General features: G+C 39.9%; 1 protein-coding gene across 2 annotated transcripts in view; it reads left to right on the forward strand.

The window, feature by feature from the left end:
• The first annotated feature begins 1,739 nt into the window (after window positions 1-1,739).
• LOC148514977 (rho GTPase-activating protein 39-like) overlaps window positions 1,740-21,933 on the forward strand; it is a 105,708-nt gene continuing 85,514 nt past the window's right edge. For both annotated transcript variants that reach the window (XM_088480687.1, XM_088480688.1), the window contains exon 1: window positions 1,740-1,933. In XM_088480687.1, the coding sequence (XP_088336813.1) occupies window positions 1,923-1,933 (11 nt within the window). In that variant the 5' untranslated portion in view covers window positions 1,740-1,922. The remainder of the gene's footprint in view (window positions 1,934-21,933) is intronic.

The raw sequence follows: 21,933 nt of genomic DNA on the forward strand, positions 1-21,933 counted from the left end.
AAACGATTTTCGGCCTCACTGACTGGTTCGCGCATGCGTATTACGATCCATACGCATGCGCAGTTGGGCAAACATCGCTCGGAACGAACGAGCGGCCGCTTACGAGTGGCTCTGAATCAGGCCCATAGTGTGCAATGAAGTTAGCAATTCCTGAGTACTCAGAGCTTGTGCAAGTGTGCAAGAGACTGCGATGGTACTCGATGTTACCGATGGTTCTGCAGTCTTGCTAAGGATTATGAATGTGTGTAAGGTAAAGTGGGCGTCCTTATGTTGTGCTGCCACTGCATAGTGATCGCACTGGATTAACATACAATCGCAGTGAGACTGCGTGCGCAGTTGCAATTCCATAATGAATCAGACCCATTGTTGTAAATCAGAAATGCAATGGTAAGTAAATTACTAAAATACAATTGTCTTACATATGCTGTGATTTTGTGATTTTCTGTTGTAAACCTCGTGGCTATGTTACTGTACTCTAGGTCACAGGTTCTCAAACTCAGTCCTCAGGACCCCAAACAGTGCATGGTTTGCAGGTCTCCTCACAGAATCAAGACTAACAGCATCAAAAAATCCCTTAAAAAAAGTGAGGAACACAGCTAAAAAGTAGTTTGAATTTGGGGGAGAAAAAGTACAAAGTGGGGATACAAACATAAAAAGTAGCTAAATAGACTTTTTGGGGGTCTGCAAGTATGGATGAGGTGTTTTTTTGATTTCAGGTGCTTGCTTCAGATGCGTTTTTACATTTTTTAAAACAACACTTTAGCGACTTTAAAATATGCTTGCACCCATTTTCAAGTACCCCAAATTTGACAGGACTACTTATTTTCTAAAAAAAAAAAAAAAAATGCTTAATGCTATTCTTCACCACTTGTGCAAAGACACTAATTAGAAGCAATTGACACAACTTAAGTACCCCAAATAGCTTTATTCTGGCACATCTATATTGATCCCCAATGTTAGTGCATCTATTTGGGGGTGACAGGCTGGTTTCCACAATTCTGTCAGCACTTTTCGCCTGTTTCACATTCGCCGGGATGCGTTTTCGTGACTTTTGGAATTTAATAGCGGGGAAGCGCACGTTAAGTTTCTGCGTCCAAAAGACGCGATCTAGGCAAAACTAATTGAATACCAGCCTTAGGGGTCTATTTACTAAGCAGTGTTAGCAGACAGAGTGAAAAATGATAAGAAAGTGATAAGGTGCCAGCCAATCAGCTGCCACCTGCCATCTCACAGGCTGTGTTTGAAAAATGACAGTTGGGAGCTGATTGGCTGGCACCTTATCACTTTCTTATCACTTTTCACTCTGTCTCCTAAAACTGCTTAGTAAATAGACCCCTTAGCCTTTAAAGTGACAGGAGCTAATTGGTTGGTACTTTATCTCTCACAATTTTATCTCTCAACTTTCATGAATACCCTTTATGATGATTGGCAATAAAATGAGTGTTGATCAGTGTTATTGGTATTCATTACACAATTAAATATTAGTTTTCTGTAAAAGATAAACTTGTAAAGAGGGAATAAGTGACAACTGACGTAAGCATGGGACTTTTTAAAAGGGAATTTCCCTTAACTCCTCAGTTGCTGGAAAAGTTGCTTTGGGCTGAACAGCAGTGGCATGACATGGGTTAACACCCCCTCTCCTTTGTGCAGTGTAATGTATGTCCCAGCTCTACACAAACCAGTAGATGGGGGAGGATATACTGGGAGTGGAATCAGATTACACATCCTGCCTGGGAAGGGAGAGCCTGGCTCACACACACACACAGGGAAGGAGGGGATCTATCTGTTACTTTGTCATATCACTGCTTGGGGATCGCGACAGATAGATTCTACAGGATCTAGGCAATCAACAGGTCTCCCAGGACTTTTAATTTACTTTTTAGGCTCCTCCACCGGACCATGTGAGGGGGAGACATATAAAAATGGCTGACAGGTAAGAATGGGCACGGGGGGTGTTACTCATATATTAGTGAGGAATCGGACAGCTGGCTGTGTGGCACTCTGGCTGAAGTTACTTTAGTGTCACCAAACACCACTACTATCCCTGTGACTGCCCGGGGAGCTCTTATTTGTTATATACATTTCTGGGGCTGATTCTGTTCTGTAGGTAATCCCGGGCTACTCACCGCGGCTGTACTTCATTCACTTTACTGCACTGTAATTGTATGTAAGCCCAACTCCCAACGGCCTCATTATATACACTTTGTACTTTAGTATTGTCGGTGTTTGATATATATGTTTATTTGTGTACTTCATGATGTTGTGGCATTGTTTAGTATATATGGCTGAATATCTACTATTTTTATAAACCTCAATAACATTAGCATTGTATATTGGACACAATGCTGTATAGAAAGTGTATGCAGTGTGTTTCAATTAGATATGATTTAGTGTCAGTATATGCTCCTAAATTAGTTATATCTGAGTGTATGTTGTGTGTGTATATATGTGTGTATATATTTTTATTATCGTTGCAAGCACCAATCCAACCACATATTTCAGTTGTATTCATCTTGAAGGACTTATACTCTGCTGCAGCTGATGGTCTATGACAGGTTTGGGGTGGGTAGGAGCAGAGTGATTTCTGTTTGGCAGCTTTTGGGGCTGAATCCTACATGTGGGATTTGAATTTGATCTGTCTGTGTGGAAACAGCAGCTGCAAAACTCCTTAACTTTGTGTTAACTGAGCAACCGCCAGGACTGACTATTGTATCTAGTTAAACTGGCTGGGCTAATCTCCTTAGCTCCCAAACATAATTGTCACACTTTCTTTTTCATTTATAAATTCCAATTTTACTTTAACTGTTACACATATTACTGATGTCAGTGTTCTGTAATATTGAATATTTTTGTGGTATCTTCTTTGTGGCTGCCCTATTTTATTATTTAATTAAGCTTCATAATCCGACCTCATTGCCATCAATCCATACATTTAATTAGAAACAATGTAGCTCCAGTCTGTCTTTGTATCCTGTTTGGCTTATAATATTTAACTGTAGACCATTTTACACATGTTGATGTTACAGTATCATTGGGTGATGTGGCTTCTGTCTTTAGGAGCAAGGGTAGTTTTAGTAATAGGATTTTTCGTGTGTGTTATTTTGTACATTTATTTGATTCCTTAGATGGTGCTGTCTCACAAAGTTATATCGCCCTTTATCATGTATACTGAAGACATTTAGGGGTCTATGTACTAATAATCGTGGCATGTGTACTACATCATAGCATTTTGTAAGCGTCAGGAAAAGAACATAAGACTAATATGGCTACTAAGTCACTTCCTGTTGGAGTTCCTATTATTTCCATGTTTGCTGTATTATGATAGTTTTGATTATTAGCTTTTCTTAGTTTCTTACCACTATATTCTTTTAATGAGACCAGGGGTGTTGTAAGAGCAGAGGGGGCACTTGTGCAGTCTCCATCCAGGGCCCCCTTCTCTCTACCCAGGGGCCAGCAGCGCACTGAGTGTAGCAATAGACTCCAGGCACTGGTAGACTCTACTGCTGTGCCAGAGTCTACTGCGCATGTGCAGGTCACCGGGAAATGGCGCAGTAAATATTTTCCCGGCGATTTCCCTACTCTGCACGCTCAAAACCCCCAGGAAAATGGCCACCGCTCCATTTTACTGGTGATTTGTACAGTGATGCTACTGTCAGCTGGGAACTCCAGAGAAGTAAGTATTGAATAAATGGGTGCACCCATTATATATACGCCCCTGAAATGAGACAGTGTTTAAAAATGTAATAAATACTGTACATAACGTGAATCTGTTGCCTGTACACAGTGGAGGTAGCCATTTTGTGGAACAGTCTGAGCTAATTGATGGGCTAATTCTCAAGATTATTTGCTCCGCCTACAAGTTGTTGCCATAGCTGTGACTGATAAATCTGACATAGTTTGCTTTTAACCTTGTTTTAGATGATGATCAACTGCATTGACCACTTTAATATCCACATGTTTTGTAAGGCCTGTTGCCCAGGAGCCCTTGCTGATCAAAAAAAAAAATAATTCTTCTAGCTAATAGAGCACCTGTACACATACCTTGTAGTATGTGTGTTGTCCAGCAACTTACTTTAAAAAAAAAAATTGTTCTTCGGTGACTTTTTTTCTTTTTAACTCTACTCTTTGAAATCACAATAACATACTGCTTTCTGGGGTTAATTATTAATTGTTATATAATGCTTTCCTGTACAGTAATGTTATAGTATATAGGTTGCATTCTGACTAACATATAAAGGGCATTGAGCTTTGATCATAAGAACACAATCTAATGGTGTTTACACACGTAACGATTTTTTGAACGAGTTAACTATAACGACGTCGTTATCATTCAATCGTTCAATTTTATCTATCAATGAACGAAAATCGTTCAAGCACGCTCCGTTTGTAGTTCATTTCAGACTGTCCAACATAACAATTTTCATTAAGGGAAGGAATATTTTTCATTCATCGTTGTAAAAATCGTTCAGTACACTTCAAAAAATCGTTCACTTTTTCAAGGGAAAATCTGACAGATAATTTGACAGAAAATTGTTGGTTACAAAAATCGTTACGTGTGTATGCACCTTTAGGGTAACAGTTTTGTGACTTTTTTTATTTTACAAACATAATCTAAAGCTAGAAAACAAGTGTTTTTCTTCAAATTAAATACTATAGACTAATTTGGGGTGCATAAGAATGCCTCAGTTGTTAATTTTTGTTTTTTGTCAAATTCATTTACTTGTTTGTTTTAAGAAAATCCTTGTAACTCCCACATGCAAGCCTAAACACACCTGACCCATTCATACGGCACCAACATATACCTATCCCACATCAATTGTATCAGGGGTTCTGAACAAAGTCCTGACATTTTTCCTAATCAAGTAATCTGCAGATATATCTGTAGATGATGGTCATTCATATACACTGAACTACCATCATCTTCCAAGCACCCATGGGTCCTGCTGGCCGGGGTGCGGGTCGGGGGCGAACCTATCCTCCCCGCGGCTGCCGCTGCATGTGTGCGGACGATCGGCTGATCACCGTACACACTTACCAATGGACAGATATGTCTGCGAACGACGCCATTCACAGATGTATCTCTGGTACACACTGGCCGATCAGCCAATATATCTGCCAGTGTGTACCCAGCATAAGTGAACATTGATGACAAAATTGGCTATTAAATGGGAACAATAGCATGTGTTTTTTATAGCAAGGTCACACACAATGTCAAAAATATTAACGTGGGCCATGGTAAGAGTATTTGTACATATATATTTCTGAATAATAAATAATCCCTCTAATTGTGAATTCATTTTTATGTGACCTAAAATTGCTGTAAATCTAATTTTGCTGATAAAAAAATAAATAAAACCTACAGGCACTATATAACAATGGCCAATGATAATTAATTCACAGTCTTCTCAGTGTAAATGTTATACCCATGAATCAGGGTGGAAGAGTACCTTGTATATTTCCATGGGGCTTCCCTTTAGACTACATATTATAATAGGGATATGTTGAATATGCCGGCGGACGGGATCCCGGGCATCGATGGGAGGGTTAGGCTACGGGGAGGGGGGTTAGAGTTAGGCATCGGGCAGGGTTAGGTTTAGGGTGCTGGAAGGGGGTTAGGGTTAGGGACCACTGGGGGGAAGTTAGGGTTAGGCACCACCAAGGGAGGGCTAGGGTTAAGGGGGGAGGGTTAGGGTACTTGCCTTCCTCTGTCAGGATTTCATCCATCGGGCTTCCGACATCAGGATTTGAGCTGGCATATCATACCCACCCCAGTGAAATTTATAGGAAAATACAAGTTATGGATGTTCCAGAGCATCCCTGGATAAGTTTAAATAAAAATTGGTGGTGGGTGGTGTAAAGATGACTGTGGGGAGGGATGGAAAAAACGTTTTAGTGCTTGTTCATGTTAGAATAATCTACTGCTACTTGGAAGGCACATGATGATCTAAGGATCATTGGTTCCAGGGCCAGCACACCCCAATCATTTATGCTTTTTGAAGCCTTTCAATATGGTTGTCCTAAGCATGTGCTATAGTGAGAATAGAGGAGGCTCAGTGACATAAATACATCTAGTCCACCATGAGTGACACCACAAGCGGCAGAGATCATGTCAACGTATTTAGGGGCATATGTATATGTATCAAAGCTTGATGTGAGATATATATCACCAAACAATCAACTCCAAACTATCATTTCTTAAACACAGCCTACAAAATGTAAGTTAGAAGCTGCTTGGTTGGTGATATATATCTCACAATTTTATCTCACATCAAGCTTTGATACATATGCCCCTATAACCACAATAGTTATAAAGCTTTGGCAATATCCAGTGTGAAAGTCTTTAATGATAACTGGTCACAAACACAGATGGTTACGTGGCTGTATACTTACAGCCACTTCTGTTTAGTATAATGTGTATGGGGATGGTTACTAAAGTGAAGAAGGTCGTGTGATTCTTGTCATTCTACTTGTACATCCTGTCTCTTGCATCTGGTTTTAGTCTGATTTAGGATTTCTTTCTCAGACTTTACCCCAGGAAAGATTCAAGGAGGTGGCTTAAGAGGAAACATAAGCTTTACATTGCCCATATATAGAAATGAACAGAATCAGAACAGGTAATGGTCAAACTGCACCCAAAATTGGAAATCCTAGTGAAATATAAAAAGTAACAGGAATATATGACAAAACCCTACATTACATGCAGAATTAAGCATTTTGTGTCCCTTATCCTCATAAGGGGTACACTGCTGGTAGTAAGAGGAATGTATACACAGGGAAGGACCAATTAATATTTTACAGAAGCCTTCAACTGACATAAATGTGTTTTGTTAATATTAAAACTCAATTTTCTGTTGACTTGTATTAAAATATGTTATCTAATAAACTGGTGATTATAATATAGTAAATGAAAAGAAAGTTGTAAAAGTAGAACTTGGAGGGTTCTGGTGGGAGAAAGCTGCTTGGATCAGATTTGTCATTGTAAGAAAACTATGAATTATTTTATCCTTAGTGGATTTACAGTCATCTCATTCATAACAATTCTCATTAAAGATATGTTTTGAGTTCTATAAATGTTTAATGCGTGGTAATATAGGATACTTTGTGATATATATTACATCAATCGCAGTATGGTATCAAATTCACATTTGAGGTACTTTTTATAATGTCATAAGGTACCTCAGATGTGAATTTAGTGCCACAGTGCGTTTGAGAAAGTCTCAGTGAGCAATAGTCCGCAAAGCAGGGACGGATTTAGGGGTTAGGTTGCCCTCAGGCACAAAAGTAATGGATAGTCCTCATTTGCATTGGTTACAAGCCCTCAATTGGTGATTGACAGTTTAATATAATAATAAAACAAGCCATCAGCTATTAAATGCAGTTTTATTTTTAATTGTGTATACGTATTTACTAAGGAGGGCCGCTTACAGTGTCAGTCTGTGCATGTCCTATGCGTCAACACTTCACTCAAGCTGGTGTACAGTACTGTAGAGTGGAAAAATGTAGTTACTGGTAAATTTTAGACTGACCGTAATAGAACAAGTATCCAACTAGTGCCCCCCCAGCCAGTGGCGCCCCTAGGCACATGCCTAATGGGAAATTCACCACTGCCCCAAAGGTTACCTGTAGTCTGGTGCAGGGGTGTATCTAGGGGTCCGAGTGCCCCTGGCACAGCAATGGACTGGCGCCCCCCCCCTCCCTTATTTTCAGCCAACCCTCCTTCTGTATCCCCAGGCAACCCCCATGTTTTATCAGCCAGCACCCCCTTCTGTTTCTTCAGGCAGCCCCCTTTTTGTCTCCCCAGCCCCACCATCCCTCTCCTGTCTCCCCAGCCATCCCTCTCCTGTCTCCCCAGCCCCACCATCCCCCTCCTGTCTCCCCAGCCATCACCCTCCTGTCTCCCCAGCCCCACCCTCCCACTCCTGTCTCCCCAGCCATCACCCTCCTGTCTCCCCAGTCATCACCCTCCTGTCTCCCCAGCCCCACAATCCCACTTCTGTCTCAACAGTCACCCCCCTCTTATCTCCCCAGCAATTAGCCTGCCTGTAATGCGAGGCTCCAGTTCCTGGCCCCCCGGATCCATCCCCCTGCTCCAGTCCCTGGCCCCACGCATTCAGCCCCTGGCTCCAGTCCCTGGTCCCCACCGTCCAGCCATCGGCCACCCCGCAGCCCACAAATACTTACCAACTTCAGCCTGTGGCTCGGCGGCTCCTCAGTGCAGCAGCAGCGATGAGTTCCTAGATGTCAAGGTCCGAGCAGCCGCCATCGCTTGCCGGCAGCTGCCTGGTACATAGAATAAATATATATTTTCTTTTTCTTTAACAAGGCGCACGTGACGTCATGTGCGCCTCATCGCCGCTGCTGCTGCTCTGAGGAGCCGCCAAGCCACAGGGGCGTACCCGGGACTGCAGTCCTGGCGGCCCTGTCTTGATTCTACCTCCTGGCCATGGGTGGCGCCCCCGGATGGTGCCCCCCCCTTGGCCGGTGCCCCTGGCGAGTGCCATCCTGGCCAATGGGGAGTTACGCCCATGGTCTGGTGTTCAGGATCCCTAACGGTTACTTCTGTCACGTGCCTACTTCTTTTTCTCTTGCTCCTGCAAGCTAAACCATAAACAAGATGGAATCGCTTGGAGAGCTTAAGCACCAGGCAAACTGTATCTAGTCTTTGGGGACCAGGTTTCTCAAATCACGAGCAACTATGTTTCCCTAGTTCTTAGTAAATTAATAAGCTTTCTTATTCATAATTATTGGTTCATTCCACAAAATGTAAATGAAAACAGCACACACCTGCCTGTGGTGCAAGTGGCAGTAAAAAGTTCATTGCAAAGGGACAGGAGGGAGAGAAGGGACAGCCTAGCTCTTCTCAGCACCTAGACACACCACCTCAGTGTCAGACATGCCTCCTGACGACATGGCACACTTTTCAGCACTAGGCATGCCTCCCTGTCCCAACTCTGCCTCAATTCCCTAGAATTGTTATGTTTACTGACAATGATTGTAGTTCACTTTATTTCAATATTAGGGAAGAGTTGTGCCTAACATACAGAATAAGGAAGATTGTATGATAAGGGTTATTTAATAATGAAAAATGGGGACATATTGGAAACCTTTTGGCTGTCCTATGAAACGTATGGACAGTTTGCAACTTTGTGTAAATGTAATGGGTTTACTTTAAATTACTTAGCGTTAAAGGCTACTTAGCATTTTCATTATAGCTATCTAAGGAAAATAGATGATCACTTTCTAAAAACGTCAACATGGTATATTAACCAATTCTCCTTTATTTTGGTCTTGACGTGTGTTTATAAGCATGTAGAAGGCAGGAACAAGCAGATAGGTGGGAATGAGTCCTTAAAGTGACCGTTTAAACAACAGTTTGGTGCTTTTTGTGGAGGATGCCGGGCTACTACACAGAGGACCTGCTGATCTGTAATAGCATGCTGTTTTATTATCCCCCTTTAGAGTGCTTCTTTTTCTCTTATTACTTTATCTGAGCATAAAAAAACCCAATGTGAATAGAAGATGTCTGATAATCTATTCCAAATAAAACAGAGGGTGCAGTCAGTCTCGTGTAGAATTCCTGGGGCTGTACGATTCATACAGTGGCATGTTGAGGCATGTCTGCAAAGTACACCTCTCCTGTCCTGTGCTCTCTTGTCTGAAATATTGTTTTTTAACTATGAAAGATAATTTCACACTGCAATACATTCTTCAATAGAACGACTTGGATCTTTGTCACTCCACCTGTGTATGTATATACACCTTTTTATTTTATGTTTAAATACAGTTGGACTGCAAACAAATTATGGAAATTAGTTCTTTATCAACAAAACAATATAACAGGGTACGTCCAATGCATTGTGGACCGTCCTGATTGCTAATTTTGGGAATTTTTTAGTCAACTTGTGAGAGTTTCTTTTTAGATTTGGAAAGATCCAATTGGTCAACACTATTGCTGATCAACCAGATCACATGGAAGATCCTGGCCATTGGCCAATCAGCTACTCAGGCTGTTCACATGGACATCGTGCTGATCCAGTTTGGGACTGTATAAGAAGTGATGTTTGTTTGACTCTGTCTTTCTTTTTATATTTGTGTTTGTTATTATGTATCATTACCCAAACACACTTAGGGGTCAATTCAATTAGATACACATTTGCAAAAGCAAACTCTAATCATAAAACATGCATACATCCAGCATTGCCTGCATCTGTGAATGCAAAATTCAGTTAGAATTGGCGATTTGCGTGGTGAGGTCGCACAACTCTACAATAAGCGCCCTGGCAGAAATCCATGAAAAAGTGGGGAAATCATCCTGGTCTTCTAATAACTATCAACGAAGATTACAGGACCATATACAGTGGTTTCTATATTTCTGCTGAAATTTCGCCTAAAACTACCTCAGATTTTCACACAAGTCCTAAAAGTAGATTAAGAGAACCAAATGAGACGAAAAAATTAAACATGCTCATTTTTTTTTATTGCCGAAATGATCCAAAATCACATTTCTGTGAGTGTCAAAAGTATGTGAACCTTTGCTTTCAGTATCTGATATGACCCCCTTGTGCAGCAATAACTGCTTCTAAATGTTTCCGGTAATTGTTGATTTAGTCCTGAACATTGAATTTTACCACACTCCATACGTACAAAACAGCTTCAACTCTGTTATGTTGGTGGGCAGGGCCGTAGCTAGGGTAGTGCGGCCGGTGCCATCGCACAGGGCAGGGGGCGCTGTTTGGCCTGTCAAATGTCTGTTTATTATCATTGTCACTTGTAGCTTCCTCTTATTTAATCCCCAGCATCTCCTGGCCTTCTCTATCTCTTCCCTGGCCATTCCCCTTTTTTGGGTGCATTATGTCTCTTTGAAAAATGAGGGGGGCGCCAATGCTCTTTCTGGCACAGGGCACCAAAAAGTCTAGCTACGGCTCTGTTGGTGGGTTTGATCCCATGAACTGCTCGCTTCAGGTCCTTCCACAACATTTCAATTGGATTAAGGTCAGGACTTTGACTTGGCCATTCCAAAACTTTAAATTTATTCTTCTTTAACCATTCTTTGGTCGAATGACTTGTGTACTTTGGGTCGTTGTCTTACTGCATGACCCTGCATGAGAATAAGCAGAAATTGCTAGTCACGGGTTTACAGCGCAAGTAATTGAATTGCTCTGGGCACTTAACACGGAGGCTACATCCCCACAATGAGAATTGATTTCCCGCCATCGTTGCTTATTTTGTCAACAGTCCAACTTTTCCCTTTTCAGACCTCTTCATTTTCAGTGGAGCTGATGCTAATTAAGTATATCCCCCTCTCCTCGCATGTATAGAAGAATTTTCTGGAATCCCTTTCTACTTGAGGCCAAGAGCCAGCTTACATGATGTCTCTTATCACTGCAGTACTACAGTTTATACATAACTTTAGCTCTTTACATGGGTGTAACTACAGTAGGTGCAAGGCATGCAGCTGCTATGGGGCCCAGAGCTGAGGGGGCCATCTTCCTTGTCAAAGTTACGTGTTTATATACATTTTTTACCATTGGGTAGTACATAGGGGCCCTTACAAACCTTTGCTATGGGGCCTTCAAATACCTAGTTACACCCCTGGCTCTTTGTAAGCTATTCTATTGAGCTCTGCCGAGTACCATTTACGGCTTTGCAGTGCTCTTTGTGCGTGCAGCATTGCTGCTTAAAAAATGATCATGATCTTGAGGGATCCAGCTTTTGGCTAAAGATTAAAGTGGTCCCGGAGGGAATGTGTGGCTGTGAAATGATTTTTAATTAACAACAACTGTTTTCGTCCAGAGCTGCAAGAAGAATGGCACATTGGGAAAAATGTTTTCTATTTGGTGGTACAGCTTCATAGGTTATGTCACTTTTTTACCATTAAAAAAATACATAAAAAATGCTTTTTCAAATCTGTTTATTAAACGTTTGCTTAAGAAATTACAGTTATAAAAAAAATTTTTTAAAGGAAAGATATGTATTTACATGCTATCTATACATGACTTGGGAAAGGAGGTTTACAATTTCTAACATTGAAATGTCATTGCACGGAGTCTCATCTGTACCTGCTATTCATTTACGAGGACCTGTGAGTGCTTTTGTTTGGACTGTGTATATATGTGTACAATCCCCTATTTATGTTACACAGTTATAAAAAAAAAAAAAAAAAAAAAAAAAAAAAGTTTAAATTTATTGCTCGATGGTCATGAAGAAATAATAGGCCCTAAATACCCTTTTTTTTTTGCTAATATGTTTAGTATTGTTTTGAGAACTTAATGTTTTTTAATAATTACGAATATCCATTTCTGTACCCGTATCAACGTTTTGTAGTATAGAGATTAGCACAATTTCATCCATACCTGTTTCTGCAGTGTAACGGCCTGTTTTGCAAACTATTTTTTAGATCTGTCCATGCTGTATTTATAAATTTACATTTGTGGCATGTATAATCTATGAATAGATCTGTGATTTTGCTTTGTAGTTTTGTTCGGGTAGCACTGGGAACAAAACAAAAATTCTTTCCAGAGAAGTGTGAAAAAACTTTGCTGCCAAATATGGAAAAAAAGCTAATTTTATTCTTGAACTGTTTTGAAAATTCTGATTTTGAGAGTTAAGGGGCCTATCCATTAGCAGATAAATTTGAAAGATGAACGATTTATCATTCAGTAGTTCAATTTATCTGCTAATGGATAGGCTCTGAACGATAAAAATGCGCACTCCCGTGGCCCACAAATTGGGTCTTTTGTCTCTCCAACATGTTGGTCAATTATAGTTTATCGCTGACAGATATTAGAAATATATGTCGCGTTAAACGACGAACGATTTTTTTAATGAAAAGGAATAAAAACATTAAAAAAAAAAATCCACTCCCAGAATGATGTCATGTAATATCATTCGTCGTTTGCAAAAATCTGTCATGTAAAGATATCTGTCACAGCAGCCCCAGGATTTTTCAAAAGATAAATCTTTTATCTTTCAGAAAGATCTGCTAATGGGTAGCCCTTTAAGGATGATAAATATTTTTAGATTATTTTCTAATAAAGTTCGCTGCGGCCAAAATGCAGGTATTTTACACCTGCAGGTGCATATTATATAATTGTGCCTGGTATCTACAAGTCAGTAGATAAACAGCTGAAAATAACTATCTGTTACATGGAGATGTGTCCTCTTACATCTAGCCTCAATACGGCATGTAACGCGATTTTGCCTGGCGCGAGTGAGGCGCCAGGTCCCGTGCTACTCTCTTTTTGCTGAAAATACATCTAAGCTGCAATGCGATGCAACTAAGACGCATCTGCAGACTGTGCTGATGAATTTGATATGTGACACTTGCATATCTGTGTGCACCTGAGTCTGTATATGAAGCACAATTGAACTTGGAATGAAAATAATCTGCGGCTGCTGCATTTAAGCTCTTCATATACAGATTCTGCACACAATTATACACGTGTTGCATATCAAATTAATCAGCACAGGCTGCTGGTTTGTACTAGTCACATCACATTGTGACTTAGATGCATTTTCTGTAAAAAAGAAAGATGCAATCAAGACGTCTGGCGCTAGCAGAGTCTCACGGGACCTGGCACACCGAGAGGGGCTTTTTAGCGTGACTGCAGCAAAGATGTGTAAGGACACATCTGTAGACAATGTATAAAATATAATAATACAAGTAAGTGGATACTCTAATGTAAGTATGCTTCTTGCACATTTCTTCATTTCATTCTTGTAACGGCAAGTTACTGACATTTATTCAGTTATTTCTGTTGTATTCTGTTTTGATAACCGATCATGTGTTGAGCATATCCATGCAGTCTACAATTATGACATCTATTTAGATTATTTTAGACCTAACTGGCTGCAAATTGTAGCACATACTGTACGGACCCAAAGACTATACTGACCTCTGATTGGGAGCCATCATTTTATGTCGGCAGTAATTTGTAAAATGTGTAACTTGTAGGATCCTACCATTCAGCACAAGCTCTAAGTGGCTGGGTTTTTCAAGTTTGGCTATATTATGAGAGGATGGCACAATAGTACTGTGCACTGTACACCAGAAGCTAAAGTATTAGGGCTTTTCATGATATGAATATGAGTAGTTAGTGATGATGGTATCAATGTTAACATGTTCATTGGGGTAGTTCTTATTCCAGCCAGAAAGTTATATAATCCTTGAGTCAGTCAGCACATTGTGGAAGCAGAAAATGTAAATAAAGCGGATAAACTTGCTTACGTATGAGGGTGTCTCCTAGATCTACTCTAATTAGTGATGTATGGTGGCCAATTAAGTCTGTATTTTGCAGAGAGCTTGCTTGGGGAGGTGTATGGTGATGTGTATTAACTTGTGTATTGTCTGAGAGGCTGGAGGAAAGTAGTGATCAACAGAGGACAATGGGCCTGATTCAGAATCGAATGCTATTTGCGGACGGTCGTTCTAAAAAAGGGGCCGGCTATTTAAATTGAGCGCTCGCTCTTTGCGGTTTGTTGACGCCTCTATGTCTGAGCGAGCGAACGAAAAATGCACTTGCTATTTTGTAAAGACGCCCCTTTGCCGTTCGCATCACACGTCATCTCCGGTATTTATTAGAAGAATCGGGAACATCGAAAGGCATCTGAACTGCTCGCAGTGCTTGTGATAGGTTTTTCCTACCGCAATCACTGCGAGCAGTTCAGGCTAAGAGACCACCATGTGACATGGTCGATGACGCTCCTTTACTAATTATGTACTCCCGTTTAACGCCCTTGTGAACGTTAGGCACGCCTGCGTTCGGATCTCCACTCCCCCGTTTTCAAGCACCTTCCCCTGTTACCACCCACAAACGGTACATTCTGTCAATCAAATTAGCAACCCCTCGTTGTTTTGCGAGTGCACGATTTCCGACCGCAATGACTGTTTTGCACATTACGACCCATACACATGCGCAGTTGTGCGAACATCGCTCAGAGCGAACGAACAGCCGCTTACGTGCGGCTCTGAATCAGGCCCAATGTGTCTTTGTCAGGGCATTGGAGACACCTTCACAGTAATAAGGGACAGATCACCCGTGGATTCTGTTTTAAACTTGGTTTTAACCCTCAGTAAACAAACAAAATAAAAACTTAATGGTTCACAAAGTAAAAGTTTGCTGACAAATCTAAAAAAGGAGAGACAGTGATGTATCAGGCTAGAATTGTACAGCAATAGAAATGATTTATGAATATTTTTTTTATAACAAACCAGCTTTCTATATTGCTGCTGTCCAAAATCTATTCAGCCAACGACCACAATCTGTCACTATATGCAGTCATTGGCGACTATACCAACTCAACCCCATGTTGTCTGGTCTTAGTGATGAGCAAGCAAATCCATCCAACTCGTTCACTCACGTGGATAGCCAAATTGCCCATGCATCCTGTTAGCTGAGGCTCAACTGAGCAAGTGAATGTATCTGTCTGTGCATAGGCAGCTTGAGGGAGTGTCTCAAATTGACAGTGAGGAGATTTATCTGGGAAGCTTCGTGGCACCCTTTCTGCATATGAAGATCGACTCATCCAGAACACTTCTACAAAGTTTAGAATATTCGCAACAAGCATAATTGTTTTGTCCTAATTTGTCAAGAGGAAATTTGGTTAGACTGTGATATTGGTGGCTGAAACCATATTGCATTGTCACCATTGTCAGTTGTTGATCCATTTAGAAGATCAAGGCTATCGGCTTGTTCATGCTCTGATCATACTAGTAGGCCCCAGTTACTCTGGAAGGGATTTAGGCCCTGATTCAGAGCCGGATGCTCTGACAGAGAGCTCGCTCTGAATCAGGGCCGTCCCTCTGAATTTTAGAGCTCCCCCCTGGCCGCTCGCATAGCTGTGGGTGACCACCCACAGCTATAGCGAGTGGCCAAAAAGATGGTCGCGATGGTCAAGACCATCGCGACCATCCGGCTTGCGACGAGACCCTTGTGGTAGGGTCTCATCTGCCGCAAGCCCTGGAGTACTTTCGGCTCTATCAGAGCCGAGAGCACTCCCACTGACATCACTTGTGATCAACATCAACAGCACGCCCCTTTTGTAGCGAGACCCGGAGCGACGGCTTGGCCGTCACTATCCGGGTCTCGCGCATGCGCACGACGGAGCCGGCTCCCTCGTGCGCATGCGCACTGGGCCAACATCGACCCGCTTGCGAGTGCTCAGCGCTCGCGAGCGGGTCTGTATCAGGCCCTTAATTTGTTGTTTGACACCTCTGCTGAGCAACAGGATCGACAATGGGGGAAAAGAAAGGTATGTTGTAATCCCCAAAGAGTTCCTATCAAATTATGCTTTCTAACTTTTTACCATTTGTGATTTAAATAAATTAAAATAAAGTCAAATATAGTTTTTTGTTGTTCTGCTTCTGTAATCGAGTTCTTATTTTTAAAATCTCTAAAAATACTAATTTAAATTAACAGGTTTCTCTGCAAAAGTACTGAAATATGGCCCTGATTATAAATAAGATTAGTTATTACCTTACATTTACATCTTAAAACTTTTGTATATTTAATTTATTTGTTCTGTCTCTGCTTATTTAGAATACGTTTATAAATATATAAAGTAAGAGAGCGAGAGGGCTCTGTCAGTTAATGTTTGTAAAATGCACATTCCAGGCACATAATACAACCTTCAGATATCTTGGAATTGTTCCCAGGGTCTCTCTGATTTGTCTTCTGGTTGGAGAGTAGCCTGAAGTTTGGAATAGAAGAGAGGAAATTGGGCTATTTGTGGCTTTTAATTTATTTACTTTTAATCCCTAATTGACTTTTATAATGAGGCGCATTATGTACAATCATGTGCAGATTCACTACAGTTTTTTTGGGGCGTAAATGTTATAACCAAATTTATTTTCATATATTGTTGAATTATTTTTTTTTTAATTTCTTAATAATAAAAACAATTCTAAAAACTGTGTAATAATGGATAACAAGTTTCTTTCCCTTACATTTCAGCAATGCAAACTTTTTAGTTTGTAGAGTAAGAAAAAAGTATTATAACCCTATATTTATTTTCCTTTTTCTATTTGTATAATTTAATTATTAGGGTTTGGCTGTATCAAATATTATTGCTAAAGGATTTTACCTAGATTTATAATGATGCAAGTAAGTGTACATAACTTTGTAGTCTTACCCGTAATTCCTCTCCTTTCTTTGAGCTTTGCTGACAGTGCAATGTGTTGTACATACTTGAACAATATACAGGTTGAGTCTCCCATATCCAAATATTCTGAAATATGGAATATTCCGAAATACGGATTTTTTTTGGCATGACTGAGTTAATGAGACCTTTTGATTTTTGATGGTTTAATGTACACAAACTTTGTCTACGGCACAAATTATTAAAAATATTGTATAAAATCACCTTCAGGCTGTGTGTATAAGGTGTATATGAAACATAAATTAATTTAATTTCTGTACACAAACTTTGTTTGAACCACAAAATTATTGAATATATTGTATAAAATTACCTGCAGGCTGTGAGTATAAGGTGTATATAACACATAAATGCATTCTGTGTGTATATTTGGGCCCTATTCCCAAGATATTTCATTATGGTTTGCAGTTATTCCAAAATACGGAATATTCCATTTTCCAAAATACCCCTGGTCCTAAGCATTTTGGATATGGGAGACTCAACCTGTAACTACCGACCGACCTGACTATTTTCTTTTACAACTGAGCACAAATGATATCATTCAAACACACTAAACAACCATCATTGTTATCCGAACTATATGTCTGTTCAGAGGATCATGGCCAGTCAATTGTAGTACAAACTGTCAGATTGTCATGTTGAACTGTGCTAAATGTCACTAAAGATGACGTCCAAAACACCCAGCATCCGACCTATTGCGCATGCCGTACACACTGCACAATATCAACAACATCTTTCAGATATATTGCCTCTGCCATGCACCATGACTGATGCATTACATCTGTACTGAACGTTCTTGAAAGATGAATGGGCATAAACGCGTATAGATGGTCGCTACAACATGTAGTTGAACGCTACTACACAAGATATTTTGTGTAGTGTGTTTCAAGTATTATGTAAGTGGGTTAAACCTCTCAATACAGTATCTTAGATTGGGGGATGGAATAGAAGAAATTGGGTGCAATGTTATTGGGGTTGACCAGGTCTGCAAGAGGACAGAGAGCAACAAAAATGTACCACAGTCCTCATAAGTTTTCTAATAAAATGCCAAGGGATCATGTAAAGCAATGGCACGCGACAATTCAAGCACAAAGATCTTCCTTCATTAACCTGGTGATGGATATTGTGGGATACAGAATTCCATTATTAGGTAGCATATAAGTTTTATTTTTATTTTTATTTTTTTCCAAAATGTTTTTATTTGAATTTTCACTGTAATGGATACACTAGATCGTTACTTTTCAAAGTAAAGGTTATTTAGAACTCAGTTAAATAATTGAATGTCCCATGTTAAAAAGAGGTTTCATTTCCCCATTCACTGTTATCAATTTTACTTCTCCAGTACATTCAATTTAGTTCCATAGCAGAAATCTGTACTCTGCTCCTTCCTTCTCTACGGTGCATTTCAGTGCTATGAATGACTTTATACCTACTGTTAGTATGAATTGGTAGAATGTTATCTTCAAGGGCTTACTGTCCTCTTAACTGCTTGCTTGCATACAGTACATCAATTATAGCTTGGGAAAAAAAAATACTAAATTGGGTATCGCAGGCAAAATATCCAACCCAGCCCCACACACACATGCACGTGCACACACCACTTATGAATTATCTTCTATGTACTCTTGCCTGCAGCATATGTAGGATGGAATATACAGCAAAGGGGAACAGAGACATTGTGGACGATTCAATTGTTTTCGCCGGAGGCTGGTAGTGTCGGTCACCCAACAGAGTATTTCAATTATTGCTCCAATAGGGAGCGAACAGCCTAAGGAGGTGAGCAGAAATGTGTGATAAGTCCTGTTTTTGGGCACTCTAACTTGGACTTTAGACGGATTTACCCATTTTACGCGAAGAGCACAATAAGTAATTGCAACATTGGGCGCCCATTACCGCAACATAAAAAAACAATTGAATCAACCCCATCCTTGTTCCATCTTCTTTTTAGGCTGGCAAGTTTTGTGGGTTTGGTTAAGTGAATGGTGTTTGACTTTTTTATTTTTCAATTTATTCCTATAGCTACAGTAACAGCTAATAGTTATCATGGACTTTCAGAAAGGTCAGGATGGATCATAATTCTTTTATACAAGTATTAACATAGCTTTCTGAATGTAGTTATTCTAAAGAAACAATCTGTACAAAGGTCCCAATTTCCTGATCAGTTGATGAGAGTCTGCAGTCTGCTGATGGCCAGGAAGTGGTTACGCTAAATGAAAACAGGAAGACCCTTGAAATGTGCAGATTGATTTAGAGAAATTCAGCAACTCAACTGGTAAATCCTTTAGAAGCAGTAGTTTTTGTGTCCAGCTGCATGGGGATCAACCTTTAATCTATTAAATACATCCCTTGTACACGTGGGACTTGACCCTGGCAGTAGATCTGGATTTTGCCGGGGATATGATGGAAAGTTTGTTTCTTGGCATCTGGTCTTTCTTAGACAGCGGCTGCCTGCCCGCTAGGACTCCAGCCGAGTACTTGTTTCTAGACAGATTTTTGGCTGTGACATGCCTCGTCTTAGAGTATTTCTCTGCAGGCGGTTTGACCACTGTGCCAGGATAGGAATAAAAAACACAACTGCTTGTGCCTTACAAGTGTATGCTGTTGGGTAAAAAGCTGCATGGAAATAGAATATAACATTAGTAAATAGCAGAAATAGGTAACTGGTTCCTGGAGTAATCTAGACTCCACTAGTTTTAACTACATATGTAGACTGCGTTCTTCTAATTTTGTCATTGTCAGAATCTTTTCTACAGACAAGCCAAGATGGCATGTCAGTGCTATACTAAGCCTGTTGAACAACTAATGCAATTTTATTCCTTCCATTTGTTTTAAAAATGAGGTATACCATTTATTTATGATACATACAAAATGAGCCAAAGTTAATGGAGTAATTAATAATACAAATTGAGACCGTAATTTAGTAGCCCTTTGCTGAAGCACACTGAAATTATATTCCTGGAGTGTTGCAAAACTCCTTTGCTCAAGCTTTAACATACAATCTCAAAGGTCATTTTTTTGTGAGAACTGATTAAAGCCTGAAATACAAGTTTACACACACAGTTTGTTTGAGGTCAATATTGATAAAGTTTGACAACTGCTCCATGAAACTATCATCTGGCTGTTTATGGATTCCAGTCAGGATAGCAACATACAGAATGTCATGTTTTGAATATTGACATGCAAAATGTTGACCTTGTGAATGTTGACCATCACAATGTAGACATATGCAATTATTGTTAGGCTGTAGTTAGGGTTAGATTTAGGCAAAAATATCAGTGTCAACATTGTCACTGTCAACATTCACAATGTCACTCTCTGGTTCGTCTAGCACACTGAGCTGATGCAACAAACTGCTGAGATACAGACCAGAGTGTGCTAGAAGCACCAGAGCAGAGGGCGACACCCCAGGCAGGAAAGAGGAACTGCACGGGTTGTGACAGGTGCAGGGTGCTAGAATGAACACTAATTATGTCACTGTCGACAGTGTGGATGTTGAGATGTCAACATCCTGAATGTCGATATTCAGACTGTGTCAACATTATGGAGTTGACATAACGGATGTTAAAATATCACACTACACTTCTGCTTATAACAGAATTGACACTCACTATGAAATAATTAAGTAATTTGCATTAGTTTAAATTCTTAAGATCTGTCTATATACCTCCTATTCCAATAGCCCTGATTTTGTCAGAACTGAACCAATTTGAGGACCCTTAAGGGAATGGGCTTTATTGCAAAGTGGGTGTTACAAATGTGGTTGTGTGGATCGGAGCTGTGTTTCAGCATAACATGGTGGAACTTATCTGATCAGATATTGAAATTTGAAAAGGCCTTATTAAGGTTTTTTTTTCCAGATGTGGGTAACTGCTGTTATCATACTTTCCATCAGCAGTAAAACATTGCAGTTATCAGCCTTCAGACTCCTTTTGCAGAAAGCAGCTGATAACCGAATAGCAGAGTTGGCTGTAATTGCTTTCCAAATCGCAAACGCAATTTGCAATTATTTAAAATTCCATGATTGTGACCGTATGCAATGCGACAACTATTTTGAGATTGAAAAACAAAAGTGTATGGGCCTGGTTTAAACTTACATCTTGCTTGTGTCCATGTATATAACAGTGTTTTATTTGCAACAAACCCACTCGATATTGGGCATCAATTAAACTGCTAAAATCACTCTAATACAGCAGAAACAACTCACCATCTTGTATAAGAAAATAAAATATTATTTAAATGCAAACAAAAGGCAGACCGTTGGGTTTAGCAATATTTTTTATATATTTTTGTAAAACATTTTTTTTTTAAATTAATAATAATAAAAAAACATTTTTTTTTTCACTACACATTGTCCTTGTTAATAGGCTTTCACCAGAGTGTCCCTGAAAGGGCGATAACCACCGCCAGCAGTCGACATTAATAAATACTATAAAACCCTAGCTGCAGCAGAGATAAAGCTTAGAAAGCTTTCATAAGTTGGCCTCTTGAAGAGGTGCACTGGTGTTTCTGTTGCTCACCAGTGCATACACAAACAAAGGTACACAGTATGGACATTTTATTTCAAACTGCAATAAAATAAAACATTTTTATAATATTAAACTGAATTCAGTGACATATGGTTATGGACGCACACTGTACTATACAATATAAATAAACATACACACTTACACGCAAATTCACAGTTGCAGAAGTGTACAAATCAAATAATCGATGAGATGCACAAAATGCCACTGGGAAAGATGCTTACCTTTATTACTTATACCCCTTTTCCACCTAAAT

The sequence above is a fragment of the Taudactylus pleione genome, unplaced genomic scaffold, assembly GCF_031769625.1.
Source record: "Taudactylus pleione unplaced genomic scaffold, aTauple2 ptg000256l, whole genome shotgun sequence".
Classification (NCBI taxonomy): Eukaryota; Metazoa; Chordata; class Amphibia; order Anura; family Myobatrachidae; genus Taudactylus; species Taudactylus pleione.